General features: G+C 41.5%; 1 protein-coding gene across 1 annotated transcript in view; it reads right to left on the bottom strand.

Annotated features, from left to right (window-relative positions):
- Nucleotides 1–8,377: 8,377 nt before the first annotated feature.
- Nucleotides 8,378–12,118, bottom strand: part of RMDN2 (regulator of microtubule dynamics 2) — a 50,843-nt gene continuing 47,102 nt past the window's right edge. Inside the window, exon 11 of the mRNA XM_056357384.1 lies at nucleotides 8,378–10,480. Coding sequence (XP_056213359.1) covers nucleotides 10,427–10,480 — 54 coding nt within the window. The 3' untranslated portion in view covers nucleotides 8,378–10,426. The remainder of the gene's footprint in view (nucleotides 10,481–12,118) is intronic.

Raw genomic sequence — 12,118 nt, 5'->3', positions numbered from 1 at the left:
GAAGAACATGAAGGATGAGGAATGCAGAACGATTTGCAAGTGGAGAGTGTCAACTACAGAAGAAATGTCTTAAAAGACTTACGTATATTTCTCAAAATAACAGAGATCAGGTAAATACCACGTCTAAAAAGATTGCTTCAAAGGCTCATGACTCACAAACATTGGCATAAAGTGCTTTACTTGAAGCAATCCTTAGAAGGGTATCCTTTCACACCAGAAACTTTATAAACTATTCTGCAAAATTTAACAGAGAATTCCATCCGTGCTGAAAGACCATGTGTTTCTCTAAGGCTGCTCCAATGCCTGCAATATCAAGAATTACTTAATGTGTCTCTGAATGAGATATATCCTTTTGAAATCTGTCAATAACAACTGGAAAATCGATTATGCCACTGGAAAAAAGAAAATGTGGATTTGAGCAATTGGGCTGCTTCATACCCAGGTTTCCACGTCAACTGTACTGTATCACAATAATATTGAGCGAAATACTACCTGACTTGACCAGCGCAAGAAATATTATTTTTTTTTTAGCCTTTAGGACACTCTGAAAAAATGCAGATGCTCCCCTTAGTTACAAAAGCTTATACTAGAGATAAGAAGGCATGCCATCTGATGAAATAGGTAAGTAATTAGAAGTAGTTTGGCAGGAGGATGATCGAGAAACTCAGTAAATACAGCATTACCTCCCCTCAGTTGTACATACTGTATGCATTAAGCATTACATATAATGGATGTTGTATATAGTCATGAAGATACCAATGCAGGAAGTAAATGCTAAACTAAGGTTCCAAACTTGTCCGTTTCTGACTGCCATGTGTCAGAAAAACTGGAATAAAAATCAAAGCCAACTCCAGAGAGAAGTCACACAAGAGCAACACTGAAATACAAGAATTTGCTAAACCCCTTGGAAACTGAAGTCCTGGAGATGTACACAGCTCTGCTGAGGACTTTATTTTTATGGACACCGTCCCTTCTGGCCACTGGGCCCCAGTTGTCTCAGGTCAAACTTAGTGACAGGCCTGCGGTTCCTGCTGAATGTCCTGCCTGTCAGCTTTGCAGAAAAAGCACTCCACAGCCCCTGCAATATTGCCTCCAAAGCTCACTGGTTTAAGGTTACATTTTGACTTCTCCTTACTTGGAATACGACTGAAAATACCACTTGTTTTGGCAAGAAAACTAGAAGAGATTCAGTGTAGTAAGTGTGAGCAGACCAGCTATTAGCATCTCAGCAGGAGCCATTCAGGGATGTGCTTTGGTCTCCTCATACTTAATACCTAAGATCAGTCTTGTCTGGAATTTCTCTCCCCTTCCCGCTCCCACAGGAGTTACTTTACTTTTTAGTGAACGAGTACCAAATTCAGAAAACTGAAGAAAGTCAAACATACAACAGATGGGTATTAATCAAGCCTGTTTGAGGACTTCTCTCCAAACCATAACCCTTACTTAAAAAAAGCCCCCTCAAAAGATGAAACCCCACCTCCAGACACAGACAGCTCTTCCCCCTGATCCCTCCCCTTCAGCCACAGACTCCCTAGAAGCAGATATGATGGTTTGGGGACACCAATTACAACCATCTCTCTTAGAAATAAGGTTGGTGGACTATGAGTTGATTTCTACTGACTCAGTAAACTCTTTAGAGCTCACAAGCTCAGTTTGAGAAACCAAGGCAAAGAAAGCTAATCCATTAATCTAGCACATCTTTTACCTTTTTCTTTAACATCTGCCTGCCCCAAGTTGAATGTGTAAGGGCTTCCAAAAGGAACTGGCAGCTCTACATCAGGATGAGCCTGCAGTCTCGAGCAGGATTATCATCTAACATTTCCTTTCCACCATCGAAGGTATCTAGCAATACCTTGTATTCAACAGGTATTTTTCCTATCTTTCCTCTCAGAGGAAGATCCCATTAAGTGCTGAACTGTGGCAGTTCCCTTTCATGAAGCAGTTTTAACTGTGCACTTAGAAGTTAGGATAAAAAAGGATGGGCAAGTAGAGTCTTTCTCAAGTTTTTGCCTCACACATGGACAGAAATTTCAAAAGGTTCACAAAGTAACTGAGTTGCTTACTGTAGCTACAAAGTGCACTAAGTTATAGCTATTTTAATTTCTCTGTTAAACTTACAGATATATATCTCCACCCAAATATCTTTATATGTATATGCACACACAGAGACACAGAAACTGTGGTCCCCATACAATTTCTTCACATGTAATTACAATTTGACATTCAAAATAAGACAGGATCCATAGCATTCTTACCAGAGTAAATCCAGCACAACACAGAAATCAGCATGCTGCAGTGCAGGTGAACCCAATCAGCCTGTTTGCCTTTACCCGATACCACCGTAGATATACTAAACATTTGCTTCTCTTCTGCTGCTCACTGACATAAGAAAAACTCCTTCATTCAAGTTCCTTTTCTAGTCTAAATTTAAGGATTAAACATTCCCCCTCCCCCCCAAGAATTTAAGAGCAGAACACCCCTCAGCTTTCATTTCAGGCTAGCAATTAATGGAGCAGATGGCAGCTGCTGGTAGTCAGCGCTAACTGCCTTGCACCCGCCCCATGCCTTTCATGCAGGCCCCTCAGTGAGGTTTTTAACTAAGTGCTGCAAGCAGTTCTGGAGGAAACTGAATAAAATATCGGCAGTTAAAATATATCCTTCAAATCTAAACTTCCGCAGTGTTCTTACACTAGTGTTGTAGCTTGATTTTAGCACTCATCTGCTCAACAGTTGCAAGCTCTTCCCACAGGAAAATGGCGGTTGATAGGTAATGCATTTGAAGTGTCTTTTCTACCTTGTATTTTCCCCACATACATTTAAAGTTAGTGAGCAGAAACAGAAACTTTTTTTGAAGTAGGAAAGAAGAAAAAAAAAACATTTTCATGTCACTGTCACCTGCCAGAAGGTGCCCCAGAGGAGGGCTCGGTGGTGGCTGAGGGAGGCCCTGGCCAGTCCCCCGCGCCCTGAGGGGAGCCAGGGCCCGGCTCGGGGGGAGCCCTGCGTGTGGGCAGCGACAGGCTCACGACTTAACACGCCTCCTCACCAGGAGTTACCAAATCCCACCTACCTTTGGCTGGCTTTCCCAGGGACAGCTTCCACATTCCCTCTTTTAACTGAACACTGGCAGATGCCACAAGCAGACATGCCGGCTTGCGATCAGCCACCGCCGCAGCACCTGTCACACACAGGCTCCCCCAACACAGACATGGCGGTGTGAAGCCGGTCACCCTTGCAGCACCCACTCACTGCCCCCACAGCACCGACTCACCCCTCCTTCGCCTCTTGGCCAGCAGCAGCCACAATCTCAGCCCATCCTCCAGCAAACTGCAGCGACACGCTCCCCAGCCACCAGTGCACACCCCCAAAGACACCTTCCACGAGCTCTCTGGGAAGCTTAGTCCCATCACAGGCACCAAACCACCGATTCCCTGCTGGTGGGGCCCACCTGAACCTGCCTCCGGGCTCGTTGGGCTGCTGGCCACACCTGCCTGGTTGCTGGCCCACAGCTGTGGGGGCCCCACCTGGGCACTGGCCGCCGCTCCCCAGCTGGGGCAGCGCTCACAGCCGCGCTGGCAATGTGGCCGCAGGTAGAGCTGGGTGCCTGCTGGCGCGTGGCACAGGCCCTCCGACCGTTCCAAACCAGCCTGGGAAGGCAGCCTGCTTCCCGAGGCTTTGGCCTCCCGCACGGCTCTCCAGGTGCCGATGGAAGGAGTAAAAGAGGCCTAAAAAGCGACGCCGACTCACACGCTTACCGCCACACACGTGTGCTCCAACCAGTTGGCGCCTGGCTGAACCTTGGCATGGTGCTGCCAGTGGCCGCAGGGCCACAGGCCACAGCCGCCCCATTTCCCAGCGCCGGCCTGGCCACGGGGCTGCTGCTGCCGGCTCCGGCGGATGGCGGCCAGGCCCTTGGAACGCGCCGTGAGCTCCCCGCAGGCGCTGTGCAGAGCCATGCCTTGCTGCCTGATGTGCTTCTTCAAACACTCCACATGGGTGAAAGAAGCACCGTCAGCTCTGTTTTTTCACATGGGGAAATAAGTCAGGGGTGAGGGGAGGAATAAATACGATAATGTAAAGGCTGGAGAAAAATTCTGTGCTGTGCAATAGGCTAGATTGATCATAAAACTCCCCCTCTGGTCAATAAACTGATGTCCTTTACAGATATCACGTCTGACAGAGAACTAACTAAAAGTATTGCTCAAATGACCATACAGGTCCAGGTCCCATTGTTAGGGTTTGGGTTCCCCCCCTCCCCCCCAGTCTATTTTTCTGAATGTCTCCCACAACAGCTGCAAAGACCTGACTTCTCATTTCCTGAATCAACGTGTTTGATCAGGTGGGAATGGCTGTAAAAGGGCTGAGAGCAGCGTGCTGCTGCTGAACCAGGTATCAGGATGTACAGAAGCAAATGTCACACAAGCTCAAACAGGTGCTTCTAAAAATCTCAAAAATCTCATCCAGGCACAAAGCCGGGGTCTCACTGATGTCTAGAGGCTATTTTGCCACATTCTCAATGGCACCAAAGATGTCACAGGTAGGCTTTATTGGGACAAATGAAGTGAAACTACTCTTTAGTAAGACAAACACTTCAAAAACAAAGAAAACGTCAAATGACCATGAGCTCACACATTCAATTATGGTCTTTTGTGCCAGCGTGCACTGGTAATTCTTACTCAGGGATTTGTGATGAATGTACCAGGAACATTGTTTTGCTTGAAACCACCAATACCCACACACTGGTGGTATCAAACCCAACACACAGTCCAGCAATGCTTTTGTGTGAAGCCCTTGCTGCACTTCAAAGTGTTGCTGTAGAAGCATTCTGCTCTTTTATTTTGAAAAATTTAAATTCTATTACTGCTTTAAGACAGCGTATATGATTTTATAGGGCACTATATAAGCTGGCCTAGCATTCTGAAAACGAGCAATCCTTAACTCAGAGGCACAGTCAGGAGCTTTGCAAATGACTTTTCATTTCTTCATAAATTATCCTCTTCCAAGATTAGCAAAACACAAGTTAATTGCTGAATCCACTTTGCTGATTTGCTACATTTTTCTGAACAACAAAAAAAGCCCTCTCCTACCTGAGGGCTGAAATTTCATCAGCCATGTTGATTACCTTTATTCATGAATTAGAAACCTGACCTTAAGTTTAGTAGATTTAGTAGATTAAGAAGTACAACCACATTCATGCCTATATCCTTGACACATGTTTAGGTTACAATATTCCCAATCAATATTGTGTGGCTGGTTTTTTTGGCTCATACAGGTAGGCAGTTGAAACCAGCTCATAATTCATCTTAATAAACAAGACATATGAAGAGTGGACAGACAGTGTTTGCATGCGTGTAACTTGGGTACGTAGCTAAGTAGCTTACCCCACAGTCACATCATGGGTCAACAGCACCACCAAGCACGGAGCTCTGTTCATATTCAAGTTCACACTGGACATCGCTCCCACAAATATTTCCAGAATGACTGGTTGTTTATTTTAATGAAATGAGTAAAATATTTCCTCAAAAAAAATTATTAATGTTTCACATTCTTAGTTCTAGTGCTTCATTTACCAGTGTCACATATGCATGGGTTACACAAACATAGATGGGGCCAGAAAAGCTTACTTTTTTTTGCATTGTCAAGGCAGTTTGATTTGTTTCTTCTCCAAGGAACTTGGGAGCCTGTAAGAAGGAAAAGTGCTGGAAAATAAGAACATAACCTTGTGTACAGAAGGAAAAAAAAGCAAACAATAATGTTGGCCCTTCAGTCAGAGTCACTCCTTCTTCAGTTTGCACTGGATGAATGCTGCAATAGGATTTTAGTTGTCAGATTACTGCAGGATTTCCTGATTTGGGGTAGGTGTAATGTATCCATCATGACTATTGTACCCACTGAAAGAAAACACCACAGGACTACCTGCCAGGGTGTCCAGGAAAACTCCAGAAAACCCAAGGACCTTGCTTGAACCCACAGTACTTCCCTATGGTTCTAGGTACTTCAGGTGGAAGGTGTTCAGGTAGTGATGGCTGAAGATAAGCTGATGTGTTTGGGTTGAACATAGGTAGATCTCCAGTAGCCATTTCTTTTTTGTGGTTGTTTTGTTTTTTAATTCAAGCTCTTACCACTATAGTAACAGGGTTGCAGGCATGGATTTAGTTTTCGTTTCCTTATTTAACTGGACACAGGAATTGTCATTTTCCTTTCTAAATCATCACACGACTCACCACTGGACAGCTTCCTAATTCATTCCAGAAGTCAGTGTATTGATATTACTATAGGAAAAATTAGTAAATCACCCTAGGACTCTGCAAAAGGAAAGACAGTAATTTAAACAAAGTAGTATGAGAGTGTATAACTGTAAGCATTTCCAGAGTGTGCCAGTGACCAATTGCTACAAAAAATAATTAACTTAGTTTGTGATTACCTGCTGTTTCAGGGGCACAATCCCAAAGGGATCAGGATGCAATGACAGAGCCCTTAGCTTCACCACAGGAAATAAAAATTATCTCAATTACCCGGGAAGGCAGAACTAGTAATTTTAACTGTAATGAAACACAGGAATTCTAGTAGCAGATCAAAGCCCCCTGAACTCACCTTTTGCAAATATGTAAAGAGGCAAATTCCCCTGGAGAATTTACAGTGTATATACTGGAGCAGAGACCAAACAGGAGATGCTACAGTGGAAGAGCTGAAGGAGGTAGTGGGCAACATGGCCATGGCACCATCTGCTCTGTGCAGCTTAAAAGGCCCACAGGGGTTAATATGGTTAACTTCTAGCTCCTCCACTGAGACAAAACTACAGAAGTGAATGTCTGCTTATGGATATTTTAAACAAAAAAAGGAAACATATGGCCCTCTGGAACTATATTCACTGTTTCTTCAGCTGCTATGACACAGAGAACAGATAGCCTAGGACTAGAATTAAATGCAAAAGCTTTATTCCAAGGAGCAATTAGAGAACAACTTAGGGAACACGTTTCAATTTTTAAAGTTCTCCAATTAGCAAAATGGAAACAAAAAAAAGCTGAGAATGCTCATATACACTCACTAGTAAAAAAAATTAGCTGTATAAAATAGCAGTTTCTTACCCATGTGAGGAATATTTCTGCAACCTATGAAAGACAGCTTAGAATGAATAATTACAATCAGCCTTTCTATCCCAGATGTTATTTTGTGATTTGACACATAGACTACTAAAGAGCAAATAGTAAAAAAGAAGAATGGGCTTGATTTAGAAGGCTGAAAAGAAAGATCACTAATTTCACTTACAAAATCAGACATTTAATTTAAAAATGTAATCATATGGATTAAAACTGCAGGTGTGATAAATAAATAGTTGAGGGTAGCCATGACGCACATCTTCAAACTCAAGTCTTGAAACATGCTGGTAAATGTTTCACAGTACAAATCCATCAGGTAGTCTGGGCCCAAATGCAGAGCCAGCGTGTGCAGACACAACCCCACCGACTGCAGAAACGCAGCAGAAATGCCTGTGGCTCGTCGGGGGCTGGAGCCATGCACGCCCCAGGGACAGCAAGGCCAGGAGGGATCTGAAGAAGTCGTTTAGTCCAGCCTCTGCCAGAGGATGAACTGTGCCTTAAACGTTGTGAATGTTTGAAGTTTTCTTTGTTTAACTTTTTCTTAAAACTTGTGTAAATGATTTTATAATGTTGTCAGGAAATGTATGGCAGGGCTTTGCACAGTTACCATCAGGATTATTTTCTTCTAATGCCTAATCTAAAGGTAGGCAATTACTTCTTGTCCTATGCATGGGGGATTAGAAGAACAAGATTTTGGGTTGGTTTTTTTTTTTTTTACTGTCTTCTCAGCATTAGCTTTTTACAAATGTGAATACTCCTTTAGTCATTGCTCCTGCAGACTAAACAAACCAAATTCTTTTGATTTTTACTCACAAAATTATGTTGCCTAGCAGTCTGATCTTTCTTGTCTCTCTGCTGGACTCTTTCCAATTAGCCCCCAACCTCCTTGAAATGTGGTGCCTGAAACTAGATATAGTATTCCATCTCAGACCTCATTAGACCTTATTAGACTTAATTAAAGTAAAAGGTTATTTCATGTGAATTTAATGGGGAATGTTTATTTATTCAGACTAGTATAAAATTTGCTTTTCCACAAAAACATGACATTATTGCCCAGTGATTACCTTGCTCCTCACTGGAATCTGCATGTCCTTTTCCAGAGAATTGCCACAACCAGCCATGTTCCCCTCCATCCTCTGTTAATTACTTGAATTCAACACTTTCTATTTGCCCTTAATGAAGCAAATCCTATTTATGCCACCTAAATTCAGCATTTAAGTTAAATAACCTCTTATTCTAACAGATTCCTTCAACACAGTTTCAGACTTTATCAGCAATAATTGCTTGAAAATTAAATATTTATTACATAATCCAACCTATTTTATAAAGTGTATCAATGAACATAAAATTGATTTAAGTAAAGGCCTCCTTATTACATCCTCCTAGGTGATAGTGAAATGCCAAGAACAACCCAAAGTACAAATCATTCTCGTAGATAATTTAAACTATGCTTCCTACATTGGCTATGGAAATGTCAAAAGCAAACTCTACCAAAAGCCCTTACCAAAATCAAGATGCGCCACCTTTGCAGCTTCTCTGTTCACAACTCAGTTATTCTGTCACTGAAGGAATTCTTTGGTAGGATTTATCTCATATGGCATTTCTCCTTTTCTCTGAAATTGTGTATGAAAAAAAGCGAAGTCTGGAATTGAAAAAGAGGTATGGGAACTGTTTTTCCTCAGAATGAACTTTAAAAACAACTAAAATGCGTATTTCAATTTGTAAAGATCTTCAGGATAATGAAAACCATGAAGATAACAGTGAGAACTCAGAACCAGTTCTGAACTCTCAGATTTTTTTCAGTGATCTCTCACAGTAACGGTTGCATGTCTGAAAAGATATTTTTAAAGAAAATGTTTGAAAAAATGGACAGCCCCACTTTCTGAAATCTCTGTACTTTATGAGTCAAGGAGTCAGGTTAAATTCAAATGTAACTCTAAACATTTGTCTTCTTCCAGTCTACTGCACCTATTACCTTCTGTTGTTAGTAGTTACAGCTCACTCTTACTATGACATACTTCAGTTGTATGTGTATACACTCCTTCACATCTGCCCAATTTTTAGATCTTTGTTGCAGCGACTTCAGTTCTTACTTGCTAATTTCAGTGCTCCCCATCTATCTAAAACGCTAGTTCCATATATAGGTGTCATGACTCGTCCTTGTCTTAGCCATAAACTGGTCCATGTTATCTTACGCATCAAACAGGTCAAGGGAATGTACAGTTGCCCTTATCCAATTGTATTTCCTTTAACAGAAATGCTTACTTCTTCCAGATACACTCCCTGCATCAAGACTAAGACCCTGAATTAAAAGCCAATGAAAACTGGAAAACTAGCCTTTATTCTTCTACAGACTTTGGTGAATTCTGGATCGGTCCACTGGTGAACAAAATCCTTTCCTTACCTGTTCCACTTTACTGGAAACTTTGCTGTCCTACACACTCAGATAGAAGTAGTAGGTCTCTAATTAGCTTATTTTTATGTACAGGTTATGTTATAGAGATGATACAAAACGTTAGTGACGATCAAATGCTGGACTAGGTTCTCTGAAGACACACTGATGCTACCATGCTAGGCAACTGTTTGAAGAGAAAGAGCTAGGATTCACAAACTTGTGGACATCCTGTAACAAATCCATTAAACATCACAGCTGTAATAGATTAATCTAAACCACTGGATTTCATTGGTCTGATTTTTAATATGGTACTTGATGTTACAAATAAAATATAACTTTAATATTTAATTTGTAAAGTTTTCACATTTCCATGTAAACCCAAAAGGTTTAAAGTAAAAAGAACTCTGCAGAGGCAACAGCTTTTTCTTTAACAAGATACTAATTTTATAAGAGTAGAGAAATGTGTAAACATAAACATTCATGACTTTCTTCTGTACAGATCTGTGCAAATTAGTTGATACAAATATAATTTACTATAGAAACATCTGTTTGTTTGTTTTTGCTACACACGATTCTATGCTGGCATCACATACTAGTCGATTAATCTTTCAAAGAGTGAGATTTAAGCATTTTGCATCCTAATCCCCAGTATGTCCATTGCCAGCAGTGGACTTCATGTTCAGAGAATCAGACTCACAGTGTCAGCAATCTAAAATTAAACTTCAGTACAAGATTATAAATAATCAAAAATTAATTCATCATTTTCATATCACAATTGCCAGATGCTTAAAGGCCACGATCCAAGCCAACCAAAATCAATGACAGTTTTCCCATTGACTTAGCTGGAATTCAGTCGCAGTTCCCAGTCACTACAGATGTCTCATTTTAGTTTTGCAATTTTATAACAGCATGAAGAGTTAAAAAGTGCGACGTGTCACAGCTTCAGTGTGAGAAGTAAAGCCTCTAAGTCTTTCTGGGCCTCTTTATCCTGAAAGAAACAGACAATCGTGTATCAACTTCGATAGGATAAATCCCTTCTATTTGCCTACATGCCTACCCACATTTCTTTACTAACAACAGACACAACACACAACTGCAACGGCCACAGAATGTAAAGACTGCATAGTAAGTTAATTCATCAGTGAATGCAAACAAAGGTTGAAGTGAAAACAAGAGCCAGATGGCAGCGCTCTCTTTACAGCTCTGTTAAAGCACTTAAAATGTTAGCCACAAACAGCTTTCTCAACAGACCAGCAAGCCTTTTCAGCTTAGGCTGTAACTTCTATTGGTGTACTTTGCAGAAAGTACTGCCTTGCCTTGTATCTTTATGCAATCTTGCAACCCGACTGCATGCAGTTTTCCCTCAAGATATTTCTGTGGTGCTTGCTAATGACTTATTATGCAGTTAACAAGAAAACACTGGGAAATGTAATTAATGACATAGGTTAGATTGTGGTTTCAGTGCATACAGCCATACCTACCTGTAATAACCACCATGGACTGACTACATACACCCTTGGTATCTTCCACACTGGTGTTGGTGGGCTCTGCCTATGCTACTGGGCTCATAGCAGAGTGGAGCCAACGGGGGGACAAGAGGCAAGTAATCTGCTATGCCCAGAGCCAACGCTATATTATACCTCCTAGGACAGAAGGGAAAGGCTCCTTTTAGGATGATGTTTAAGTGCACAGTTTGCACGGGGCTTTAAACTAAACTCATCCCACAGGCTCTTTCACAGGTAACCAGTGACATATGTATAATCTGTTTGGAAAGGGGCACATGCATATGAACGTGTAACCGCAGTACAAAACCTCCATTATTCTACTTATTTTTGAAATGTCTCCTGGATATAATCCACTTGCCACTGCAAAACTTCTAGCTTGTGACACGCACCTTGGTTTAAAACCACATTTCTAAAAAGTCAGCACCTCATACCTGCAGGCTGGTGAGGGTCCAAACACCCAGTACATGCACCCGCGTGTACTTTACAGTGCAAGTGAAAAGCACTTGCACATCACAAATTTTGTGCAAGTACTCCTAATGACAGAGACCAGAATTTCTTTCCCAGATAATGCCATAGGCAATTCTGAAAGCAAATACTATAGACAGACAGTGAAGTAATCACTGAATTTCAGGATCACTTCATTATCCGATCAACCAAAGAGCTGGAACAAAATACAGGACATTTTAAAATACATTTTACGGGTGAAGAAATTCCTGCTTCTCTTTATTTTGGTTAGTTGTCTATAATGTCATGGAGGAATAGAGAAGAATATTGAGATGATAGAAACCATATGCCAGACACGTCAAAATACATTATATTATTGGTCTGGATTAAGGCATTAATACATTAGCTGGACACTTCTCTTGGAGTCGCTGCCTTGCTCCCACTGGCAACAATAGGCTAAACTATCTGCCTAATCATTTATCAGAGGCCTTAAAAGGCACACACAGCAAAGCCAGTAAGCTCTTGCCAAAATACTCTAACAGAAGGAAATGTCACACTGAATTCAGCACCCCTTACTACCCGCTCACTACAGGCTGCCTGGAGCACCAGCCTGTGGCTTTCAACAAGAATTGGAAAACTCAAAATTTGTATCAATATGTTGATTAATTCAGGGAAAA

The sequence above is a fragment of the Falco biarmicus genome, chromosome 12, assembly GCF_023638135.1.
Source record: "Falco biarmicus isolate bFalBia1 chromosome 12, bFalBia1.pri, whole genome shotgun sequence".
In the NCBI taxonomy this organism is placed as follows: Eukaryota; Metazoa; Chordata; class Aves; order Falconiformes; family Falconidae; genus Falco; species Falco biarmicus.
Note: the sequence above shows the minus strand (reverse complement) of the source record. Positions and strands in the feature narration are given on the sequence as shown.